The sequence below is a fragment of the Giraffa tippelskirchi genome, chromosome 8 (genome assembly GCF_054371585.1).
Source record: "Giraffa tippelskirchi isolate mGirTip1 chromosome 8, T2T-mGirTip1v1.2.pri, whole genome shotgun sequence".
NCBI classification, from domain to species: domain Eukaryota; kingdom Metazoa; phylum Chordata; class Mammalia; order Artiodactyla; family Giraffidae; genus Giraffa; species Giraffa tippelskirchi.
In genome coordinates this window covers 120,381,099-120,407,716 of record NC_137282.1, presented here as the reverse complement: position 1 = coordinate 120,407,716, position 26,618 = coordinate 120,381,099, and the positions used below count along the sequence as shown (strand labels likewise).

Here is a 26,618-nt window from a genome sequence, read left to right as displayed (position 1 = left end):
GATAATAAGCTCTGTAATGAAGTCATCGAATTGGATACTGATGGGAAATCATAACCGGCTTCAAAACACATCGGGAAACAATGAGTTTTCCAGGTCTCTAGCTTTCCACGTAACACACTGGCCAATACTCTTACTTTTCTTTCCAAGACCAGATGAAACACAGAACATCTATAAAGCTGAAGACAAACTGATGACTTACGCATTTTAACACCACAAAGAAGATGAAGGAAACAACCTCCACTTTTTCAGGAAATTTGGGACAAGTTTGAAAAAGTGGATGTGTCAAGTTCCATACTGACTATTAGGCTCTCATGAAAATGAGAGAGTGAAAACGGCAATGACCTCCAGGATCTTCGATTTCCTTTTACTTCCAAAGGCAAATAAAAACCATCTTTTACATAATGTCTACTTCCTCAAGGCAAGTCAAATCAGCACCTCAGTTATTTCTGTTTTCCAAGTCATCTGCAATTACCCACATGTCACAGAGGTAAAACTTGATGGGATAAAAATTCATACAGCTATCTTTTTTTTTTTTCAAAAGTAAAAAAGGTATTTACTTTCAAACTTTCAGATCGTTTTCTTTCTGACCTTAAAGAACACAGGAGTACCTGTTCCATAAGGTTTATTAGTATATTGCAATATCTCTCCTTTTTAAGGTCTGGAACAGCTGATTAAGAATCTTATTTTTAAATGGAAGTACAGATGTAAACATGAGTGTATTGGACGTGAACGCATATACAGATGCTACAAATGTGCTTTGGCCTAAAATATCATAGCACTTGCTCAGTGGTAGTATCATACAATAGAGCCTTGGCACAAAGGAATTCTGATTGTGCTGTATACAGAATTCTACATGCATTAAAGGAATGTCAATAATATGTTCTAGAAGGAGATGAAACATGTTCATGGGTAGATTTTGAGCTTGGGGGGGCTTGGAATTTAATTATTCAGTTCAGTATTCTATATTTCTACTTTCTACTAATAGAAAACTAGTGACCCATGCATCTTTAACCATATAATCCCCTTTCAATTTACAGAAATTGAGTTTCTTAAGACCAAAGCAAATACTCAAAAGAAGCAAAACCACTTGAAATCAACCAATGAAAGAGGCCACTATTCACCATTAATATATTAAGGCTCTGAGCCATCCCTGGGTGTGGAGTGCTTAGGTAGAGCCACAGTTAGGGGATCGTCTGGACACATTGAAAGACAATGTCCAGAGACAAAAAGATCCTTTAAGATGAGAAAGTGCTCTTTAATCTAACCTCTCATTTAACTATAAAGTCAAAATAAACATAATGCTAAAATGTCAATACTATTTATCATAGAATTTCCCCAACATAAAGGACAGGCAGAAAAATATCTCAAAATATACTCGTTTACCTTTAAATTTACAACAGACTCTCTGACGAAAGTCTTTCATCCATCACACTATCAAGTAACCTTTACGATACGTAGGAATAAATACAGTCACGATCCATAAACTTTTCAAATAAAATCATTTTAAGAAAAATGGTTTGGTGATGCTCTCAGTGGTGAAACAGTCCATTTATTTAAGAAGCCAAGAACCTTTTTTTTTTTTTTAGGATTAACCAATATCCCGTATCAAGCAAGGGCAGCAATGACTTGGTAATCCCACGGAGAAAGAACCGGTAACCACCCTCCCAGGAAGAAGGATGATTATGCGTAGTGCTTAAGAGCTTTTACAAAGGAGAAAAACGCAAGGTGCTTCTCGGAAACCAAACCCCTCCCCCGCACTGTACCGCCCATCCGAGGGTGTCTCCGGGCCATCGCCCACCTGGCCACCCTCCCTGCGCTGGGGTACGGAATCTCATCCCCAAAAGACCAGGTTCAGTGCCAGGACTGGTCCAGACACCTGTTTACTTGTGCCCCAGCAGCAGTGGCTCCTGTCAAGCAAAGGGGATGGTCACCCCGCAGGTCTGTGCCCCGCCCGGGCGCGGGGGCAACATACCTTTATACCGCTCCAGGACATCCTCGTAGGCCTGGAGGTACTCCTGCTCGTCCACGCACAGGTAGGCGGCTGGGGAGAGGTACCCCGCCATGCCCAGGTTTATCTCGGCGGGGACCGGCCGAGCCCCCTCTGCCGCTCGAAGCCCGGACAGGACCGCAGTCAGCGAGGGGCAGCCGCGGGCACGGAATCGCGCGAGGAGGGCAGGCCGGGGGGAGCGCGCGGCGCACAGGGGGTCGGCCGGGGAGACGCCCCGCGGTCTCAGCGACGGTCGGCGCGGGCGAGCCCGGCGGCGGCGCGCGGCGCCACGCGGCGCGGGGGAGCCCGGGGCCCGGCGGGGGCGGGCGCGGGGCGGCGGGCGCCTGCACCCTCGGGAGCCGAGGCGGCGGCCGCCGGGGCCCGGCTGTGCGCGCCCGCTCGGGGCCGGGAGGACGCGCGCGCTGCCTCCGCCCGCGGTGCTCCGCGGCGCATCTGCGGCATTTCCTGGCCGCCGCGCCGCAGACGCGCGCCCGCGCCCGGGAGGGGGAGCGCGGGGAGGGGGCGGGCGAGAGGGCGGGCGGCGGCGGCCTCCGGCGGGCAGCGCTCGGCCCCTCCCCGGGCGCGGGCCGCCGCCCCGATCCCAGGGGCGCGGTTTCTATTTGGGACCCACAACAGGTGCCTGGGAACAAAGCCGCGGATCGCGCCTCCCGCGCTCGCAACCCCCGCGCGGCTCGGGGTGGAACCGGGGAAGCCTGCGGGCCCCGCGGCCGCGCCGGGAGCACGGGAGGGGGAGCTGGGGTCCGCGCCTCGGGGGCCGCCTGCGCCTGCGCGCCCCGCGGCCCCGGCGCGGCCGGCGGCCCCTCCCTGCCGCCCCCCAGGGCCTGCCCGCGCCGCGGCGCCGCCGGGGACACCGGGCTCCGCCACCTGCTCCTCCCCGCCGCGGCTCAACCCGCGCAGCACTGCGCTCTGCCGAACGGAGCAAAATGAGGACGATTCCCTTCACCGCGGCGAATGGAATACTGACGTGGTCAGCTGAAAGGTCCATTGGAGGAACCGGTTGGTACCCAGACGTCAGCCCGTGTAGTCAACAGGGCTGACCGAAGTCGGCCGGCCTTGGATGGAAACCCGGCTCCTAACCGTGAGACGTGGCCAAGTGACTTACCCTGTCTGTATCAGGATAATCATATCATAAAGTTCATCATATCATATCATCATATCACAAACTTGTGACATCTCAACATTGTACGTGCTAGCTGTGATTATTATCAGATGAGCCACTTCATTGTTGACTCTGCTTGATGACTCTGGCCACATCTCCCCTCCCTATTTCTTCTTTCATGAGTACTGACCTTTTGTCCTTGATGAGTCTTCTTTTTCAGTGATGTGAATCTGGACCATTTTCCATGAATTGTTACATGGGAATGAGTAGTCTTGAGAAAACTGTATACTCTGCATAAAACTTCCTTAAGTTAGAATTGGAAAGCTTTACTTCGCATTAGTAATTGGCCTATTTTTGTGACTCCAAACAGAACAGGACCACACTTCTCTTTTCTATCCTGACCACTGACCTGAGTTTGATCTCACACCCCACTAAGCGTTTAGGATCACTAGAGTTTTCTTGGAACTTGGCACGCATTTATGTGCACATTAGTTCATGAGGCAACAAGCACGGACCATATGGGACACCTTGAACTGAAAGGATTAGCAATTGGATCCCTAAGAGTCATTCCATTTACAAATCACATAGGTACAAATAAATCTCTCAGAACTCTCCTGTCTCTCATGGACACAGAGAACCGAGTTGTGGTTGCCAGGGGGTACAGGCTTGGGGGAGGAATGGAGTGGGAGCTTGGGATTAGCAGATGCAAACTATTATATAGATGATGGGTAAACAACCAGGTCCTACTGTATAGCACACGGAACTATATTCAGTATCCTGTGATAACCATGATGGAAAAAAATATGAAAAAAAGAATATATACATATATATGTGTGTGTATATATATATATATATATATAACTGAATCACTGCTGCCGTATAGCAGAAATTAACACAACATTGTAAATCAATTATACTTCCATTTTAAAAAAAAATTTTTAACTGTCTTGTCTCCCTCCCAACGAGTAAGGTCACTGAAGGCATAGTCTGAGCCTTCATCAGAAATTGACCCCGGTAGCTTCCCTGATAGCTCAGTTGGTAGAGAATCTGCTTGCAGTGCGGGAGACCTGGGTTTGATCCCTGGGTCGGGAAGATCCCCTGGAGAAGGGAAAGGCTACCCACTCCAGTATACTGGCCTGGAGAATTCCACGGACTGTATAGTCCATGTGGTCGCAAAGAGTCGGACACGACTGGGCGACTTTCACTTTCACTGGGCGACCCAGTTTTGTGAATATAATCACTGCATACTTAAGTGATTTTTAACTGTCCATTGAAGGAACTAGTCAAAAGGAACAAGCGGCATTGGCAGTTGTTGGGGTAAATGTATATTCCTGGAATGATAATCAAGGATCAATCTGCTAATAATCTTAGTGTATTCCACAAGGAAGAAGCAAAAGCATAACAGTTTAGAGCTTGGTCCCTCGAGTCAAGATGGCTTGAATTCAGATCCTAGCTCCACCACTTCCTAGAACCTTGGGAAGAGTCTCTCCTCTTTGGGCAGATTTCGGGGCTGAAAAAACTGGAGAAAATAAGAGTGTGTGTGCTCAGTCATGTCCGACTCTTTTCAACCCCATGGACTGTAGCCCTCCAGTCTCCTCTGTCCATGGAATTTTTCAGGCAAGAATACTGGAGTGGATTGCCATTTCCTACTCCAGGGTTTCTTCCCAACCCAGGGATTGAGCCCGTGTCTTTTGGGTCTCCTGCATTGGCAGGAGGATTCTTTACCACTGTGCCACCTAGGAAGCCCTGAAAGTAACAGTGCCTACTTCATAAAATTGTCAAGAAACCTGAATGAGATAATATATGGGCTTCCCTTGTGGCTCAGCTGGTAAAATATCTGCCTGCAATGTGAGAGACCTGGGTTCAATCCCTGGGTTGGGAAGATCCCCTGGAGAAGGGAAAGGCTGCCCACTCCAGCATTCTGGCCTGGAGAACTCTATGGGCTGTACATACAGTCCATGAGGTCGCAAAGAATCGGACACAACTGAGTGCCTTTCACTTTACTTTTCATCAGGTGCTTATGAGAGCATAGGGCCATCAGTCAGCCCTGACTCATAGAGCATTTTCCATGTGTCAGGGAATTTGCAAACTGTTTTGCATTTAGTACTTTAATCACCATAGCCATGATCCTTGGATAGACAAAATGAAGGTGAGAAGTAAACACTCAGTAAATTCCCCAAGAAAACACAACTGGTTTGTGATAGAGGAGGAATTAAAATCCAAAGTTTGACTCTGCCAAGATCTTTCAATTCTTCACTTGAAAGAATTCACATGGGACAAATATCCATGGTTTAAAATAGCATTGTCACGAACAAACCCTGTACCTTCACAAGCACTTCAAGACTGAAAAACCCGGCTTACGATATCCTGCAGGTAAAAACAGCAAATCTGCCTGTTATGATGTTAAAGGAAATAAAGCCCCTTTCCTTCCACGTTACCATGTCATTCTCACCTTGACCCTGAGAGATCAGAAGAGCATATATGGCATGACAGGCTCCGATTTTAACATGAAGACACTGCGATAAATGCAGAATCACTTTTAAAACGATAAAGTATCAGACATGTGACACCATCACCAAGAAGACTTTCAGAAATGTACATCTGATTATCTTATTGCACTGCTTTTTCCCAGGGCTTCCCTGGTAGCTCAGATGGTAAAGCGTCTGCCTACGACGCAGGAGACCCAGGTTCAATCCCTGGGTCGGGAAGATCCCCTGGAGAAGGAAATGGCAACCCACTCCAGTATTCTTGCCTGGAAAATCCCATGGACTGAGGATCCTAGTAGCCTACAATCCATGGGGTTGCAAAGAGTCGGACACGACTGAGCGACTTCACTTTCACTTTACATTTTCAAGTGATTCCCCACTGCTGCTGCTGCTGCTAAGTCGCTTCAGTCGTGTCCGACTCTGTGCGACCCCATAGACGGCAGCCCACCAGGCTCCGCCGTCCCTGGGATTCTCCAGGCAAGAACACTGGAGTGGGTTGCCATTTCCTTCTCCAGTGCATGAAAGGGAAAAGTGCAAGTGAAGTTGCTCAGTCGTGTCCGACTCTTAGCGACCCCATGGACTGCAGCCCACCAGGCTCCTCCGTCCATGGGATTTTCCAGGCAAGAGTATTGGAGTGGGGTGCCATTGCCTTCTCCGGATTCCCCACTACTGACAGCTAAATAGTCCAGTCTCCGAAGAATTGCCCCAAAGCATCCTAACAGTTCCCACTCTTCCCTACAAATCCCAGGCTTCCGCTGCACAGATGACTTGCAGTTTCCACCTGAACCCACCTCCCTGCTGTGCGTCTGCAGCTCCATCCCGCGGAAGTGACCTCCAGTTCGCAGGAGTCCATCAGACTCATGAAATCTTCCCTCCTGCAGCGAGCCCCCCGGAAGCCCTTCAGGAAGCTGCCCGGCCTCGTCCCCACCCGGGGTCATCAGACTCTCCCTCTGGGTTCTCCTCATCCCGGTCCTCACAGCCGGCACAGCTGACCTCTCACCATGCTGTGACCGTCTCACTGACGCCGTCTGAGGTTAGAACTGCTCCCAAGGCAGAGCTGAGAGCGCACCTTCATGTTATCCCAGAAGCGTAATAAACATGTATGGAACGTGAGTGACTAACGGGATCCCCCAAACCATATGGTCTTCTCGACTCGAGACATTTCCTCATTCCATTCTATTTTTACAACCTTAAACACAAATAACCATGTCCAAGTTTCAATTCCGTTATCACTAAATAATGAACACACTGGACATCCCCACACCCTTTCTGCCCCTTGCCCTGTCTCTTGCTAGGGATGAACTTCACAGACAGGTTAGGTTTCAGGCCAAGTGCGAAAATGTCTAATAAAATGAGAAGCTGAAATCTGAATGATATGTTTTCCAGCTCTCCACTGTACCACATCCCCTCAGATGACCTGTTCCCTTACCCTCATCCTGGATGCTGTGTGACAAATTTAACACATAATATATCTGAACTTCATACCTGATGATGAAACAGGTGTTTGTAGACTGACCCCTCAACGTACGCTCCGTGTATGAGGATGGATGTGATTTGTGTGCAATAACCAATTTACCAGTGTTTATCCTAAACACGGTCATTAGTACACCTCCATACTAGAGCCCCTTATTCTGTCTGTTGTTTTATTTTGTCTTGTTCTATTTTTGAAGAACTAATGTAATCTTAAAAGTCCGTAACTCGGAGGTCTCCAGTGTACCAACTCCCGCTAACTTCATAGCAAACCTTTTACAGTAAGTAAGGTGTGGCCTCGCCCTCACAGAGCCGAGACTCCCCTGACCAAGCGCCACTTTTCCACTGCACCCCATCAGAACGCCCAGGTCCTCCATTCCCCACCAGCCGTACACACCGCCGGATACCACCGCCAGCCACTGCTGGCTGCCTGTCTGGTAGTTTATGTAATCTCATCCCCTGATGAACAGGTGCCCTTCCTTCTCTCATAGCCCCTCCTTCACTACCAAAAGCAAAATGCCCATCTCTGCCACGTCCATCAAAACTCTCCGCCCAGGAGCACCTCCCGCCGTCCAGGCGTCCTGCTTTGGAGACCCAGGCTTGCCACACAGCACCGCCTGTCCCAGCCCACCTGTCACCGTCTTCCCTTTCCGCTGAGACAAGTATCTGGTACCCTAGTTTCGGCACAGTCTCCTCCGCCCCCTGGGGGTGTCATGACAGGGCACGGAATCCGGCCTCAGTGACCCGACCCTCTGGTGCCCACCCAGCTCTCCGCGACCCCCCGGCCGCCCTGCTCGCTCTCACTTGGCTCCCAAGCTGTCTCCACCCTCCCTGCCCTGCCCGCCTCCACCCTCCGCGTCAAAGGCCTGGGTGAGACCAGCCAGCATCTCACAAAAGAAGCCAGAAGAAGCTCAAGGCTGTTGCCCCAGAAACCCAGATGAGAGAATGGCTGGCTGGGCGCTGTTTATTTTTCCCGTAATCAGAAAATCCCACTGGGGGGACACTTGGGGGACTCTCGGCCACCACGGTGGCCAGGATCTGAGCTAGTCCCCTGCAGCCCCCTAGGAGGAAGACGAGTTCCAGTTCTGCATGATGGTGGGAAGCAAGAGAAATTGAGTGGGCAGGGGCCTGGGAGGGGGAGGGGGAGGGGGAAGAGGCCTATCCACCATAAAAATCAACTCTGGTAAACACCTTGCCTTTGGCCTCTGCAAGAGAGCCCCCCCAGGACACACCCCAACCTACCCCATTGCCATTTCTGAGAAAAAAATTGAGTAACAACCACCTCAAAAAGCATAGCTCATATATACACAAACCACACGGGCACTGCAGGCTGGGGGATAGATTTCCACAGCAGGCTCAGCTTGCAGCTGAGTAAAACAAGCCATCACTTCTGGGACCTACAGGCAGTGCAAGGGAACACCAGGTAACAGAAGAGAAACACTGGTCCCTCCCATGTATTAATTAATCAGGGATGCGTGATGGCTAAACCCTCAAAAGCACCGAAGGCAGGAGCTGCTATGAACACATGATGCTAATAGAGATGATATGCTAAAAAAAAAAAAAGAAAAGAAAAAAACAGAACCGTAGACAGCCCTATGCAATCTTGGGTACCAGAACCCAGGAATCTAGCCCCCTGATACATCTGGTGGCTCAGAGCTCCCAGGCAAACAGGAAACGAAGCTTCCAGCAAACACACTGGGAAACACCGAGTTAATACTTTCAGACTGTCACGGTGGCGACTGCACATAAATAGGAAACTTCAATGCAGATGCCTGTAAATATCCTCTTGGTTTCAAAGATACCGGTTCCTCCGACCAGAAGACAGGGCCAAACAGCTTAGTCACTAGCAGACAGGGCCAATTGCTCCTTCGATAAAATCCGGACAGAAAGTAAACATGGTCATCCTCCTCCCCCACCTTAAGCCTCAGCTCCCGGCCAGACAGGGCCCCCGGGGAGCCGGTGGGTGAATTTCCACCTCTCCGCGCCCCCCAGCCGGGCTCCCCTCCGATCGCTCTTACCTGCGATCCTAAGCACTGCCCTCTCCGCGGGGTCCAGTACCGAGCCCCCGTGGATCTTTCTTTTCGATCGCTCATGTTTAGGCAAATTCCAGGGTAAGGTGTCTCCAGGAGCTGGAGATGCAGAGCCAGATTTCTGGCTGAAATCATCTTCGTCAGAAAAATCCGCAGAGGAAGACATGGAGCAGCGATAGGACACGTTCCCGGAGCTCTACAGCGGATGACACAGAGAAAAGCATCAGCGGCAGGGCACTCGCGTCAGCTCGTCCATTTCAGCAGCCCCCTCCCTGCCCCCAAAGGGAGTCCGTGTCCCGCACCCTCCTCCGCGCGGCGGGGGGACCCGTCCCAGGGCCGACCCCAGCGCTCACCATCTTCCCCCGGCCCCGGCTCCAACCCCAGCCACAAGGCCTGGGCAGCTCCGGGTCCAGGAAGATGGGCACCCAAGTGTGTGGCCTGTGGTCCGGCCACCAGCTCACAGATGACTGGCCCAACAATGAAGCCAGAATCCACAGCCTTCCTGTTACAAATCTAGAGTATCTGGCTCCCCCACCAGGCCGGGACCGAGATTTTCCATTACGAGCTGCTGCTTAATTCATTAATGCAACTCGCTCCAAGTTGCAAACACAAAGCACAAACGCAGGATGCTGAGTCCTGAACTCCTTTCCGCTTCCCCTCCGAGTGTCCCCTCCGAACAGGTTTGAGCCCCTCGTCCTGTTCAGTTCATTTTTCGTCCTGAGCTTGAAGCTGGTTCCCAGACTCTTCTGGAGGAAGGAGGGAGGAGGGGCTGATTCTGAGAAGAGCCTTTTCTGCAGACCCGGAGGGCACAAAAGGCTGTTTGCAGCAGCCAAAGACAGCACCGATAAACAAACGTCTGAACTCGGTTTAGAGCTCTCGAGATCATATAAACTTCGAGCAGAGGAGCAGCTGCCAGCGATGGAGACGGAGGGATGCGCGTGGGGATGGGACAGAGCCCCGGCCCGCCCCGTCGTCACACAGGGAAACCGGAGACGCGGCTCGGACCGCGTGCGCGGCCAGACCTCGGCCCTCCCTCCAGGAGCAGAGCCGGCGCAGGGCGTGGCCGGCTGTTTGCCCCGCAGGGAAAAGGCACCAGTCAGTAGCCCTTCCTCTTTGGTTGGGTTAAGTTTGTGATAATTTAGTGAGCCACACATTTACCATTGAAAGGAGGCTGCTAACTGAACGGGGTTATAAACAAGATAAAGCATCCATGGCAAAAAAAAAAAAAAAAGAAACAAACAGGCTATGTGACAACCTCCCAAAGCGTGAGGGATAAACCAGAAGTGAGTCAGGATCTGGCCTCTGTCTAGTCAGGCACGAGGGAAGTGTGGTCCTGATGCACTTCTACTGACCAGCACCAGCATTTTAAAAGCAAACGTACTATTTCCTGCAAAGTGTCTAAGATTTACCTTTGGCTTTACTCTTTCCCCGCAAAAGCAGTTTTCCATTTTACATCGCTTTGGCTAATTATCAATTTATTTAGATTTTGTGTGTTTTCTTAGTGGAAATCGTGTACTAGGCAAAGAAATAAACACAACTGATTTTCTGTATTCACTGGAATCCACAGAGTTGTTAGGAGGCATTAAGTCAGTCACAGGATGCTACTATCAACCTACTTTATTTTCCATGTTTTTCTCAAAATTCGTCTCGAGCTCTATAAGGCTGTGTTGCTGGGTAGGTCCATGAAAAAGGATGACATTCTTAAAGACTTTCAAAAAGGTAATGGGTTTCCTTGGTTGCCTTCTGTCTTCCTTAAACTGGCTTCCTACCTGTCCTTATGAAAGGTCATCTTTTATCTGTGAGCTTGTATTTCTTGTTGTCTCATGCACTCTTTCACTGAGAGTAGTCATTTGATTGTTTATAGACAGACTTGGGGAATAAATGGTTAAAGAACCGCCCCCACCCAAAAACTCTGATTATTGATTTTTGTAGATGAAGTAAATCTTTTTAGTGATTAGAGTCTCAGCTAATGGAAGAGCAAAACGTGATTTATGCTATGACATAAACACCACTTATCCCCCAGCCAGATGGGAACACTTAGGACCCTGGACCCAAGGGTGTTTGACTGGTGCAGCCTCTGATCTGGACGTGTCCTTGGTGAACAGGTGAAAGAGAAAGCAAGACCAGACAATCAGCAGCACCTCTTTCAACAGCACAGCACAGGGAGAGACTCACGCAGAAGGAGGGAAAGCACGCTGGCCTGTACACAGCCAAGTCTCTCCCAGGCTACAGGACTCGAGCGTTATCACCATCAAAGCATCTGGGTTTTTCTCCACAACAATCTTCATGAACACTCTTTAAATATAAGGTAAACTATACAAAATTAGGCCCATGTGAACTGTGGAAATTGAGAACGGATTTTTTTTTTTATCATTTATATGCTTCATATTCTGAGAATTACCTTTTAACACACTTTTTAAATTTTAGACATATTCACTCTGCAATACAGAAATTTTTTTTCTATATCTTTTTAGCCTTATCTGGCTGCTTTATTGAATTTGAATTTTCTATTTTAATTAGTGGTGATTGGTGTTGGCTCTTGGCTGCCAACAAGATAGAGACTAAATTGGCCACCTTTTAAGGGCTACTGAAGTTAGTCTTTTAGGTTACAAGTGTGTGGTTCAATGAATGCTTTTATTTTAATGAATGAAGGTTGTCTATGGTTTCTGTCTTCAAATTTGGGGAAAATATATTTGGAATCTTAATATATTTGCATTCATTTCTAATGTCAGTGGCATCCATGCCAGTGAATAAAGCAGACTTTCTAAAACAAGTGTTCCAGGTAGGAGGCTGAAAATTCCACCACTCACCTGTACTTTCCTAATATCAGGCACACTGGATAAACTATTGATAATTGTTTTTCTGTTTCTTTTTTATTTTTTTAAATATTTGATGAGGTGAAAGAAGAGAGTGAAAAAGCTGGCTTAAAACTAAGATCATGGTATCTGGTCCCATCACTTCATGACAAATAGAAGCGGAAAAAGTAGAAGCAGTGACGGATTCTCTTGGGCTCCAAAATCACTACAGACGGTGACTGCAGCCACGAAATTAAAAGACACTTGCTCCTTGGAAGGAAACCTATGACAACCTAAAGAGCATATTAAAAAGCAGAGACATCACTTGGCCAACAAAGGTCTGTACAGTCAAGGCTATGGTTTTTCCAGTGGTCATGTATGGATGTGAGAGTTGGACCATAAAGAAGGCTGAGCACCGAAGAACTGATGCTTTTGAACTGTGGTGTTGGCGAAGACTCTTAAGAGTCCCTTGGACTGCAAGGAGCTCAAACCAGTCCATCCTAAAGGAAATCAACCGTGAATATTCATTGGAAGGACTGATGCTGAAGCTGAAGCTCCAATACTTTGGCCACCTGATGCAAAGAGCAGACTCATTGGAAAAGACCCTGATGCTGGGAAAGATTGAGGGCAAAAAGAGAAGGGGGCAGCAGAGGATGAGATGGTTAGACAGCATCACTGACTCAATGGACATGGATTTGAGCAAACTCTGGAAAATGGTGAAGGACCAGGAAGCCTGGCCTGCTACAGTCCATGGGGTTGCAAAGAGTTGGACAAGACTTAGTGACTGAACAACAAAGTGAAGTACAGTTGATTTACAATGTTGTGTTAGTTTCAGATGTACAGCAAAGTGATCTAGTTATATATATATATATATATTCTTTTCCTGATTCTTTTTCCTGAGAATGGATTAAAATGAAGCTGCTTTGAAGTCTACTGACCCTCCAAGACTATTCTTTATTGATTTGAAATGACTTGCCACTTCACATCTCTGCCATGGGGGTTAGAGGAAAGAGCTGGGGGTACAGTTCTTTCTTTTGAAAAAAGCAAAGGTGTTCTCTGACCCAAAGTCCAGACCTCACCTCTGATGTGGGGCTTGGAAGGTCAGACAAAGGAAGAGAACTCTTGGGACCAGCGAAAGACCCAAGTTCCTCCTGCTCTGCTGCTGTTGCCTAAGGTTTGATTCCTGTTAAAAGATAAATATCTATGTCTATAGGGAATTCATTAAATAAATGACAGTATATCCATACAGTGGACTACTTTGCAGCAATTAAACAAAAATGTTATTGATCTACATTTAGCAAAGTGGGAAGGAAGGGTACATACAGAATAATTCCTATTAAAAAAAAATTGTGTGTGTGTGTATGTGTGTGTGTATGTGTGGAAATGAATAGAAAGATAGATGATTTATAGACAAATAGGCAGATAGGTAACTACCTACCAGTGTGTAAACAGCAGTTATCTCCGGGTGACGACTAAGGCTATGAATGAATTTAATTTTACTCCTTATAATTTTTTAATATAAAACAAATAGTATACAAAAAGATTACTGAAAAGGAAAAGATACTACGTCAAGGGTCAGAGAAAATATCAAAGGCTACAGGAAGAAATAACCATTTAAAGCAGTAATTTTAACTGTCTGGGGCTCATGGACACCTCTAAAAGTTGAAATCCAGGGAGACCTCTCTTCAGACCAAAGCCCATAAGCAAACACACACAAACTTCGCATGTGATTTTATGGGATTCACTGGCTCCGGGGTAAGCCCCCAAGTTACATCATCAACTGTGAACCCCACTTGGCCTGTATGTTGAGAACAAAAAATGGGGGGAGGGGGAAGAATGTGGAGCATTCAGAAGGGAGGAAAGGTAATCAGGGGAGTAAAGACAGTTGCCCGGGTCATCGTGTCTTTAATATTTGGACTTTTTTTCTTAAATAAATAACTGTGAGATTCCTCCCGTCTGACATCGGATCTCTACAACCAAGAACAAAAACACTAGGTGGTGAGAAACAAAAAACCCATGCGTTGTGTCTCATTACAACCTCCTTATTAAGGCAGTTTGAACAATTGACTTAGATCACCGAAAGCTTTAAAATGACTTTCCTAATTGCCAATTCATTCACATGGTGTAAAAACAACCCAGATCTCCTAAAGCCAGAATAATGACATAATGCGACATTTTTAGCAGGAGAACTAAACAATAACCCCTCTAATTGAAACCCCGGTGGGGGATCTGGACTAGCACAATGGAGCTGCCTACCCTGGAAGCCGCCCAGCCTCAGCACCCGGGTCTGGAGGAAGGTGCCAGGAAGCTGCCTCTGCCTGGCATTCTCTGAAGGCAGCAAGAAACCACGCGGAGATAAGGGCCCGAGACGCGCCAGACGGCCCGAGTCCCAGAGGAGGGCACGCGGCCTCTCACAAACCCACACAGCTGGGATGTCGGCACACTGCTGTAAGCACAGTTCCAAAATTTAACAAGAAAATTAAAAGCCTGTGAGGAATCAACTGGACAAATTCAGATTGAGGGACATTCTAAGATAATTTTATCCTGGACTCTTTCAAAGAAGAAAAAGGTCCATGTCACAAAACACACTCACTACCCAAAGCAGGGACCTCTGCTAAATTTAAAAAGACAGTGGAAGCCTAACAACAAAGTTATGAGCCTTGGTGGGAGTCTGAATTTCTCTTTAAGCTAAAAAGACATGTTAGAGACAATGGGGAGAACGTGAACCTGGATCACCAACTGTTTATTAGCTGAAACTGGGAAATTACTGTTAACTTTCTGAGATGCGCAAACGGTACTTTGGTTACGCAGAAAAGCAGCCTTATCTAAATTCACACTGTCTGCATTTGTTTCCAGTTGTGTCAATACAAACAAGAATTGGTAAATGTGGCAACAGGTTAACAGTAAGTCTTCACTGTACTGCTCTCAACTCTGCTGTAAATTTGAATATTTTCAAAATGAAGGGCTGGGAAAACACGGAGCAAGGTCTTTTTTGGTTTGTTTCTTTATTAAGTGTTGCTTAGTCTAGGCCTGTTCTCACAAGATCAGATCCCCCGGGTTTATGTCCTTGGTGACAAAACCTAGCTAAGTAATTGCTCATGTGAAAGTCGCTCAGTGTCCGACTCTTTGCAACCCCATGGACTGTAGTCTGTCAGGCTCATGGGATTCTCCAGGCAAGGATACTGGAGTGGGTTGCCATGCCCTCCTCCAGGGGATCTTCCCCAACCAGGGATCGAACCCAGGTCTCCCAGAGCATCTCATAGACACTTGGAGAAGAACAGGAACAGATGTCGACGTCAAGGGGACCCCAGAGCAAGGTGCTCTCTCTGCCTCTGTCCCAATCACAGATGCATCTTTCCAACAGGTGGAAAGATATTTAAAAGGCACCTCTGTGTTATTCACAATCTAGTGAGCACAAAACTGGTGCAGTATCACATAATTTTTATAATTTTATATAAACTCCCACCAAAAAAAATTTAGAATAAGTGAAGTGAAACCTCTGTGGATTAGGTAAGTACAAATACTAAATACTAACTTCTTACACAATGTATAAAAATATTTGATCTGGCCCAAGACTGTTGTTCTATACTAGTTTCCTATTTGGAAATAAGTCCAAAAGCAAGGGCACATTATCTGATTTTAGAAATCTCAAGGAAAACCATCTGTACCACAAAGAAATAGGTATGGAAGAAAACAGAACATGTTGGAAAATGTGTTTAACCCATTGAAGACAAAATGACTTAGGGAAAACTTTGGGGGCTGTGTGCTTGTCTTAATTTAAAATGTTTTCAAAACTAATTGAACAATGCAGGTACTTGCTCATTGAATAATGACTATTAATCAGCCTCTTAACTGGAAGCTACCTTTAAATAGTAAGCGGGGAGACTTCTGGTTTGGTAGGGCCTAGGTTGGCTTTCACTCTCTCTTTTCAGGAGAGATTTGCAGGAACTGTTAACCAAGAGGAGGAGAGCCTGGTGAAGCTAGAGAAGAGGGGTGGGGTGGAAAGGGGTCAGAGGGAGGTAGGCTGGAAAGTTCTTAGATCCAAATCAGGGAGGAGATTTGGAGCAGAAAGGGAAGGAAGTCCAAGGTTTCCTTCTAAGTGGAGAAGCCCAGTTCATCAGCCTCTGAAAGAAGGACACTGAGATTCAGGACACAAACTCTCTCCAGGGTATAAGACTGTGCACCGGTTACAGTGGTCCTTGCTGTTAGGTTTCCGGGGCAACCAGCCTCACTGATGGGATACAGGCAGGAGAAGCGCTCCCCAACGCCTTCTGGAGCTGTGAGGGACGCTCTACGAGGCAAGTACCAGACTCATATCCTGAAGAGCCTAGCCGCAGATTCTAGGCTGTCTTGGCTCAGCTCTCAGGCATTCTGCAAGACTTCCTTCCTTTCAATTTAACCAACAAGTTCTCACTCTGCATCGCTTAATCAGTGACTGAAGTCAGGGGCTGGACTGAGCATTGTTACTCACTGTCCAGTTTAATCCTCACAGTAACCCAGTCAGGAGGTACGATTAGGGAGGCTAAGTCATTTGTCCACAGGCGTCCTCTCAGTCCAAGGTGGGGCTGCGGTTCCGCCTGGGTCTTTTGGACACCAAAGTGCCCCAGAATGTGGTCCCAGGCCCCCAGAGGGACGCAGAGCATGCTCACAGCCCCCAACTCTCTCACCATGGATTTGGAGAGCCCAAAGGATTAGACTTGCTCTGTATTTACTTCAGCCCAAAGCACGGAAATGACCAGGAGACAGGAGTCAGTTCACAATGATGAAGAAACCATTCCAAAAAATACAACTGCTCAGGTAAGGACAGCTTGGGGCATCAGGGAGCTCCCTCCTACCCAAGAGACCAAGCCTTCACTGAGGACAACCTCACACCAACTCCATGTTCTTCCAACGCCAAGATTCTCCGGCCCTGGGTGTTCTCACACTTCCATAAATCCTCTTCCCACACAGACAGTTAAAAGAAAGAGCATGGGAAGTATCAAAACAGTTTCAAACTGTTTGAAATATGTAAAATTTCAGGTTGTTTGAAAATTGTAAAAACCTTTCAAAAATACCCCAAAATTTTTTGCATGTCAGCCTTAATGAAATCATATTAAAACTATAGAAACAGAGACACTGAGAACTAGTTTGCAGACTCTGAAATATGACACAGGGCCTCCCCAGTGCGGTCCAGGGGCTAAGACGCCTCACTCCCAAGGCAGGGGCCCCAGCCCAGATTTGATCTCTGGTCAGAGACCTAGACCCTGCATGCCGCAGTGAAGACCTGGCACAGCCAAATAAATGAGCATTTTTAAAACAATGTGACACAGATGGACGTATCTACAAAGCAGAAACAGACTCACAGACGTAGAGAACAGACGTGTGATTGCCTAGTGGGAAGGGTTGGGAGAGAAATGAATTGACACTTTGGGGTTAGCAGATGCAAACAATTACACACAGGATGGATAAATAACAAGGTCCTACTACATGGTACAGGGAACTATATTCAATATCCTATAATAAACCATAATGGAAAAGAGTATGAAAAAGAAAAAAAGAACAAGTTTGCATTTGAGCATCTACAAACTAGTTTGCATTTCAGCGGCTTTGCAAACTAAGGAAGGGAATTTTTAAAAATCTGCCTCAAAGAAAAATAAAACATAACTCTGAAAATAGTTCCACAACACAGAAGACAAAAAATACTGAAAACATCTCTTTACCTAGAGAATACTTAATTTTATATTCTGAAAGGATGCTTATTTATACCAATCAATTAAAAATGTATCTTAAGTACCCATAAGCTTCTCCTTTGGAAGAGCCTGACATACAACCAGGAGAGTAAAGGTGATTAAGAGAGCCAACTTATAATTAAATACTATCATTTTATCTTCATGTACTAGGCTGTGAAATAAGTCTTCCAATGGGACAATATAAATATGTGTGTAAAAATATGGTTTACAGCATAAAATCAATCAGGAGAAAGAGTCTGATGCAGAAGCATCTGTGGTCCCTGCGGAAGCCAGGATGGAGCTGCACTGTTCCAGGCCCCTGCCTTCCTCCGATAGTATCACCCCAGACTGGTGATGCTGACACAGCTCTCCTGGAGAGCAGCGGGCCCCAACCTTTTTGACACCAGGGACTGGTTTTGCGGAAGACAGTTTCTCCACAGACCAGGGGGAAGGGATGGTTTCAGGATGATTCAAGCACATTACCTCTGCTATGCGGCCACTGATCGGGCAGGAGGTGGCACTCGGGGAATGTGAGCCCCGTGGAGCGGCTGCAAATACAGACGGGGCTCCGCTCACTCACTGCCACTTACCCTGCTGTGTGGCTCGGTTCCTAACAGGCCATGGACCAGGGACCCCTGTGTAGACGCATTGTGTTCCCCTGCCCACTTTTTAAATTTATGTTATTGAAATATAGTTGATTTACAATGTGGCATTAATTTCTACTGTATAGCACAATGACTCAGATATCCATATACAGACATTCTTCTTCATTTCCTTTTCCATTACGGCTTATCACAGGATATTGAATACAGTTCCCTGTGCTATACTGTTGAACCTTGTTGCTTATCCATTCTAGATGTGATAGTCTGAATCTGCTAATGCCAAACTCCCAATCCTTGGCAACCACATGTCTGCTCTCTGTCTGCGAGTCTCTTTCATAGACAGATAAGTTCGTTTGTGTCATATTTTAGATTCCACATATAAGTGATATCATATGGTGTCTATCTTTCTCTGTCTGACTTACTTCACTTAGTATGATAATCTCTAGGTCCATCCATGTTGCTGGACATGGCATTATCTCATCCCTTTTTATGGCTGTGCAGTATTCTATTATAGCTATATATCTATATAGATATATATATGGGCTTCCCAGGTAGCTCAGCTGGTAAAGAATCTGCCTGCAATGCAAGAGAGAGACCCTGCTTTGATTCATGGGTCGAGAAGTTCCCCCGACAAGGGATGGGCTACCCACTCCAGTGGCTTGCCTGATGGCTCAGATGGTAAAGAATCCGCCTGCAATGTGGAAGACCTGGGTTCAATCCCTGAGATGGGAAGATCCTCTGGAGGAGGGCATGGCAACCCACTCAAGTATTCTTTCCTGGAGAATCCCCATGGAGAGAGGAGCCTGGCAGGCTACAGTCCATGGGGTCACAAAGAGTTAGACACGACTGAACGATTAATCACAGCACAGCATGTGTGTATATATATATATATATATATATATATATAATACACATACACATACATACCACAACTTCATTATCCATTCATCTATCAATGGACATTTAGGTTGTTTCCATGTCTTTGGCCTGCCGACTTTTAAAAATTATTGGCAAACATGTAAAATTGGGAATTTTACATGAAAATGCAGATGTGGATCATTGATCCTAGAGATAGTTTCCCCTTTCTAGAAAGAACACATGCTTTCCAGGCTAACACAGAGCTTACTAGCCTCTTTATCCACTTATGACACCTGCCCCTGCAGGCATCTGACTTTAGGGCCCTGCCATAAATTAAGGCAAGAAAGACATTGCTGCACGCAGAGATTAAGAATGACAGAGGCAGGGATGTAGGGATGACGGTGATCAATAAAAGGGGGCAGTTTAAAAATGAGGGAGAAGGGAACTGAAGGGAAGACAAAATAAAACAAAGAGGGCAATCAAAGATGTCAGTTAACTAGTGTCAAACAGAAAGGGTGTTGCCACCTTCCTATTGATGCCCCTGCTGATCTCATTCTGCTCCATCCCCAAGAACCCTAGGAACCGGACCCTGCTGCAGGACTCAGGAAGCGCTGGCCCGTGATCGCTGTGAATCGAGCTGGACCTCGCCCCCACCACACTGCTGAGCCCACTGGTTTTGCTCCTAATCCTTCCCCTGATCAATCCTGCTCCCCACGTGTTCCTCCCACCCCACTCTAGGTTGTGGGAGGCTGTTGGAAAGAAGACATGGGTATGATCATGCATGTGGAATCCTAAGGTATTAGCACAGGATGTTTGCAGAGACCAAACCCCAACTACCATCCACGCTGTTAGTCATGAAGCTAAAGATGTACGTGATGTTGTTTTCATCACAGGGGACTGGAATGCAAACGTAGGAAGTCCAAGAGATACCTGAAGTAACAGAAAAGTTTGGCCTTGGAGTACAAATGAAGCAGGGCAAAGGCTAACAGAGTTCTGTCAAGGGTACGCACTGGTCATAGCACACACCCTCTTCCAACAACACAAGAGAAGACTCTATACATGGACATCACCAGATGGTCAATGCTGAAATAAGATTGATTATATTCTTTGCAGCCAAAGATGGAGAAGCTCTATACAGTCAGCAAAAAGTAGACCGGGAGCTGACTGTGGCTCAGATCATGAACTCCTTATTGCCAAATTCAGACTGAAATTGAAGAAAGTAGGGAAAACCACTAGACCACTCAGGTATGACCTAAATCAAATATAATCTTACGATTATACAGTGGAAGTGAGAAATAGATTCAAGGAATAAGATCTGATAGAGTGCCTGAAGAACATTGTACAGGAGGCAGTGATCAAGACCATCCCCAAGAAAAAGAAATGCAAAAAGACAAAATGGTTTTCTGAGGAGGCCTTACAAATAGCTGAGAAAAGAAGAGAAGCTAAAGGCAAAGGAGAAAAGGGAAGATATACCCATTTGAATGCAGAGTTCCAAAGAATAGCAAGGAGAGATAAGAAAGCCTTCCTCAGTGATCAATGCCAAGAAACAGAGGAAAACAATAGAATGGGAAAGACTAGAGATCTCTTTAAGAAAATCAGAGATACCAAGGAAATATTTCATGCAAAGAGGGGCACTATAAAGGACAGAAACACTATGGACCTAACAGAAGCAGAAGATATTAAGAAAAGGTGGCAAGAATACACAGAAGAACAATACAAAAACACCTTCATGACCCAGATAACCATGATGGTGTGATCACTCACCTAGAGCCAGACATCCTGGAATGCGAAGTCAAGTGGGCCTTAGGAAGCATCACTACGAACAAAGCTCATGGAGGTGATGGAATTCCAGTTGAGCTATTTCAAATCCTAAAAGATGATGCTTTTAAAGCACTGCACTCAATATGCCAGTGGCCACAGGACTGGAAAAGGTCAGTTTTCATTCCAATCCCAAAGAAAGGTAATGCCAAAGAATGCTCTAACTACCACACAATTGCACTCATCTCACATGTTAGCAAAAATGCTCAAAATTCTCCAAGTGAGGTTTCAACAGTACATGAATTGAGAATTTCCAGATGTTTAAGCAGGATTTAGAACAGGCAGAGGAACCAGAGATCGAATTGCCAACATCTGTTGGATCATCAAAAAGCAAGAGAGTTCCAGAAAAACATCTATTTCTGCTTTATTCACTATACCAAAGCCTTTGACTGTGTGGATCACAACAAACTGTGGAAAATTCTTAAGGAGATGGGAATACCTGACCACCTTTCCTGCCTCCTGAGAAATCTGTATGCAGGTCAAGAAGCAACAGATAGAACCAGACATGGAACAACAGACTGGTTCCAACCAGTTCAACTGGTTCCAATGTTAATTCAAAAAATAAAGATCATGACATCTGGTCCCATCATTTCATGGTAAACAGATGGGGAAACAATGGAAACAGTGACAGACTTTATTTTCTTGGGCTCTAAAATCACCACACATGGTGAATGCAGCCATGAAATTAAAAGATGCTTGCTCCTTGGAAGAAAACCCATGACAAACCTAGACAGCATATTTAAAAACAGAGACATCACTTTGCCAAGAAAGGTCCAGCTAGTCAAGGCTATGGTTTTTCCAGTAGTCACATATGGATGTGAGAGTTGGACCATAAAGAAAGCTGAACACCGAAGAATTGATGCTTTTGAACCGTGGTGTTGGAGAAGACTCTTGGGAGTCTCTTGGACTGCAAGGAGATCCAACCAGTCCATCCTAAAGGAAATCAGTCCTAAATATTCATTGGGCGGATTGATGCTGAAGCTGAAGCTCCAATACTTTGTCCACCTGATGCAAAGAACTGACTCATTGGAAAAGACCCTGACGCTGGGAAAGATTGAAGGCAAGAGGAAAAGGGGATGACAGAGGATGAGATGGTTGGCTGGCATCACCAATTCGATGCACATGCGTTTGAGCAAGCTCTGGGAGTTAGTGATGGACAGGGAAGCCTGGCGTGCTGCAGTCCATGGGGTTGCAAATAGTTGGACATGACTGAGCAACTGAACTGAACTCAACTGGCCTGCTAAAGACTGGATGTTGGGGAGAAGCTTTAGGACCTGAAAACTGTTGGGGCTCTCTGGGCTTTGGTTTGCTCATCTGAGAAGTGGGAGGCACAACAGAATACGAGACATGGGGCTGTGGCGGCAGGATGAGGGGTACCTGAGCAGCACTGAGCTCAGAGGCCAACAGGTAGAGAGCATTCAGCAAGCCTGAGGATCACCTGACGTTACCCAGTCACATCCCGCGCTGATCATACCTTACTCCACAATGGAAAGTAAGGGAACTAATTAGAAGGTGGGGGGGAGAAGGGAGAGGTCGTGTGATCTGGGCAGGGACTAAGTCCAGGTAAGCCTACATGACTGTCATTCCAGGGAACACTGAACCAACAGAGATGGAGAGACTGGACGTGCCTGGAACCAGGTCACATTAAAGAGCCGCTCTCAGGAGGCAGACCCACGTCGTCCTCACACCTGTCCTTCCCTTCCTCGCTGACTCTTTGAGATACCCTTGTATCTTTCCAGTGCACTTCTCCTTTATTCCTTTTAAAATCAATTGCTTTATCCTTTTAAATTTATTGTCGGAGACAACAATGAAAATTTAGACAAACACATTTTATAAAAAAAAAAAAAAGCAATTGTTTCCTGTTGAAACATAAGCAAGACTGTCTTTACACCTTCATTTCATTACCTGTCTTCATTAATGAGACTCTAGATAACAGCTTGTACACAGCCGTTCTCTCAGTTCAGTTACTACTGCAATTAGGTGGAAGAATTAGTTTTCATTAAAAAAAATAGCTTTTATCGTTGAAGTGAAGCCAAGTCCATGAAGCTTTAAGCGTCTGGCTTCTACCTTCTGAGGAAGACAGGGCTGGCTCCACGGCTCCACGTGGTCAGGGAGGGTAATCGTGTGCTGTGGGCCCCACCTGACTGGGACCAGCAAGCAGAGCCCAACACAAGGAGGGCCGCTGCCCCAGAGCCGGGTCTATGGAAACGGCCCAACTGGGATGCTTCACGCTGCTAGCAACCCAGTGCAATTACAGTGCAAAGTAAATTTCAAATGCTCTTCCCTGACATTTGAGTTTTCCCAAAGATCTGCTGCCTATCCCAGCCCCAGAACACTAGCGATCCATGCAGAACCACCACGTGGTCCAAGGCCCCTACGTGGTGTTCTCTGGTCCTTGTAACAGATCTCTCAGAGAGAGAATCGGTAATTGGAGACTCTTCCTTGCTTTATCCCTACGGGAGGCTAGGTATCCAAACAGGAAGCAGAAATAGCCTGCACATGAACCTGGCTTTTATTTTCCACCAACCTAAATCGACTGAGGTTAAGGTTTTAGGAAAAAGACAGACAGCAGTACTATTCACAATAGCCAAGACATGGAAACAACCTAAATGTCCATCAATAAAGGAATGGCTAAAGAAGATGTAGTACATTTATACAATGGAATACTATTCAGCCATAAGAAGGGATGAAATAATGCCATTTGCAGCAACATGGATGAACCTAGAGAAAAGTCAGAAAGAGACAAATACCATATGATAACCACTTATATATGGAACATGAAATACAATACAAATGAACTTCTCTACAAAACAGAAACAGACTCACAGACATAGAGGGCAGACTTGCAGTTGCCAAGGGGGAGGGAGGTGGAGGTGGAAAGGATTGGGAGTTTGGGGTCAGCAGATGCAAACTAGTATATATAGGATGGATAAACAACGAGGTCCTGCTGCACAGCACAGGGAAAACTGTATTCAGGACCCTGTGATAAACCATTAATGAGAAAGCATATGAAAAAGAATAAATATAAGTGAGTCACTTTGCTGCACAGCAAAAGCTAACACATTGTAAATCAACTAGACTTCAATAAAATTTAAAAAATAGTATCAATACTCCTGTTTTTCTGACTTCCATTGTCTCTAACAAGAAAACGGGTAAAATCTTTTCCCTGCACTTGTGAAACAAACCCACTCCTGCTTTCGCAGAGCTGGCTGCACAGCTCTCTCTTCAAGCCCCCCTTAGTCATGCTGCACACTTGGGGTTAGTATGAATTCCAACCCCACCTTCCTCCCCTTCCCAGCTGCAACTCTTGACCGTGAAATCCTGCTTAAGGGTTTTTTCCTTCTCTCCTTCTCAACTTGTGCTTTCCCAGCCAGTCTGAGCACTTCCTCCAACAATAACATAAGACCAAGAATTTTCTTTAATGGATATCCGTGTTCAGAAAATGATACGATGACTCCTCCCAGAAGCACACACGCGCCAGGGAATAAGTGAAGGGCCGTCCCCTGGGGCCACTGTGCTTCCTCCTGAACTGGTCCTGTGTCTGGGTCCACAGCATCAAAACCAGCTGGAAAGTCAGCAGGTAAGAAATTCAGGTACCTTGAAAAAATCTATTCAGTGAAAACCACTGCATTAATAAATTAACCATTTATTAGTGTGATGGCTAATTTTATATGTCAACCTAGCTAGGCCATGATACACAGTTTTTGGCAAAATGCCAGCCTTGATGCTGCTGTGAAGGGATTCTTCAGATGTGATTTCAAGCAAAGCACCTCCATAGTGTGTGTGGGCCTCATCCAAGCAGTTGAAAGCCTTAAGAGCAAAGGGCAAATTTTCTCAAAATAGAAGGCATTTTCCTCAAGAATGCAACTGAGAAACCCAACATGAGTGTTCAGCCTGATGTCTCATGAAATTCGGACTCAAGGCTGCAATGTTAACTCTTAAGCTGAATTTCCAGGCTGCCAACTGTCCTAGAGATGTTGGAAAATAAATCTGTGTGTGTGTTCCATGAGTTCTGTTTCTCTGGGGAACCCTAACTTGACTCACATTTACTGCATGTTAGGGACATAGACACACCTCAAATAATTCACATTTCACAATTTCACGGAAAAGAAGACCAGGCAGGACCTTCACCAGACCTCACCACGCAAACTGCCCTGAGAAAGTCATTTCACCTCTCTGACTTGCCCATATTCTAAACGCAGTGACTCACACCCACTTCCTTGGATGTCAGACACTATCAAAATGAGATAATGTGTGTAAAGCATCTAATACAATGCCTGCCTGACACCTGATACTCAATGCATTCTTATAGCATCCTACAAGGAAAACATAAAATGAAAACCAGACAAAAAGTACTTAAATGGCAACAATGACAGATAGTTATATTACAAAAAGTATATCATTTTTAGGACTTGAAAAAACTTTTCACTTCCTTTCGCATCACCTGCACACTGATGCCTAAAATTCCAGCAACAAAGATTCATTCTTTTTTTTTAATTGAAGTGTAGCTGATTTACAATGTTGTGTTAGGTTCAGGTGTACAGCAAAGTGATTCAGTTATATAATACTCTTTTTAAGTTATATAATCTTCTTTTTAAGCTTCTTTTCTCTTATAGATTTTTGCAAGACATTTGAGTATAGTTCCCTTTGCTATCCAGTAGGTCCTTATTGGTTATCTACTTTATATACAATAATGTGTACCTACAAATCTCAAACTCCTAATTTATTCCTCCCCCTCTTTCCCCTTTGGTAACCAAAAGTTTGTTTCCTATGTCTGTAATTCTATTAATTCTGTTTTGTAAATAAATTCATTTGCATCATTTTTTTAGACTCCACAGATAAATGATATCATATGAAATTTATTCTTCTCTGTCTGACTTACTTCACTTGGTATGATAATCTCTAGGTCCACTCATACTGCTGCAAATAGCATTATTTCATTCTTTTTTATGGCTGAGTAGTATTCCATTGTCAGAGAAGGCAGTGGCAACCCACTCCAGTACTCTTGCCTGGAAAATCCCAGGGACGGTGGAGCCTGGTGGGCTGCCATCTATGGGGTCGCACAGAGTTGGACGCGACTGAGCAAGTTCACTTTCACTTTTCACTTTCATGGATTGGAGAAGGAAATGACAACCCACTCCAGTGTTCTTGCCTAGAGAATCCCAGGGACGGTGGAGTCTGGTGGGCTGCCGTCTATGGGGTCACACAGAGTTGGACACGACTGAAGCCAACTTAGTAGCAGCAGCAGCAGCAGTATTCCATTGTATATATGTACTATATCTTCTTTATCCATTCATCTGTTAATGGACATTTAGGTTGCTTCCACGTTTTGGCTAATGTAAATAGTGCTACAATGAATGCTGGGGTGAATGTATCTTTTCAAATTACAGTTTTCTGCAAATATACGCCCACGAGTGGGATTGCTGGAACATATGGTAATTCTAAAGTCTATTTATAAAATAAAGATTCATTCTTTATTTAAAGCTTTTTTATTTCTAATCCAGTTTCTCACATACAGGAAACAGTAAATGATATCAGTCATTTACCCTTTAGTGTGAATAAGGGTATGAGAGTACATCCTGAAGGATATTTTGATAAAAGGAAGAGGTAACACAGAGGCTCTCAGAGGTAAAACAAACTCTGTCTGCCTCATCATTTCCCCTAGAGCCATTGCTGACTCACAGAGACAGAGATTCAAGGAGACAGAGGAGTACTAACAGAACTGCGGGCTGGCAGTAATTCAG

At 45.8% G+C, this 26,618-nt stretch overlaps 1 protein-coding gene, 1 long non-coding RNA gene and 1 other non-coding gene across 12 annotated transcripts in view; 2 read left to right on the top strand and 1 right to left on the bottom strand.

Annotated features, from left to right (window-relative positions):
* DST (dystonin) overlaps nt 1-26,618 on the bottom strand; it is a 512,241-nt gene that overhangs the window by 397,115 nt on the left and 88,508 nt on the right. For 5 of the 10 annotated variants that reach the window (XM_081519063.1, XM_081519065.1, XM_081519069.1 and 2 more), the window contains exon 4: nt 9,082-9,289. In XM_081519063.1, the coding sequence (XP_081375189.1) occupies nt 9,082-9,289 (208 nt within the window). Of the gene's footprint in view, nt 1-1,972; nt 2,463-9,081; nt 9,290-26,618 lie in introns of those variants that run through there. The other 5 variants (XM_081519066.1, XM_081519067.1, XM_081519070.1 and 2 more) reach the window with 1 other exon arrangement.
* On the top strand, nt 1,690-6,958 carry LOC145516961 (uncharacterized). The gene is made up of 2 exons (XR_014061878.1): nt 1,690-2,033; nt 6,342-6,958. It is a non-coding gene; the product is annotated as an uncharacterized LOC145516961 (long non-coding RNA).
* TRNAR-ACG (transfer RNA arginine (anticodon ACG)) lies at nt 5,744-5,815 on the top strand. Its single transcript has one exon. It is a non-coding gene; the product is annotated as a tRNA-Arg (tRNA).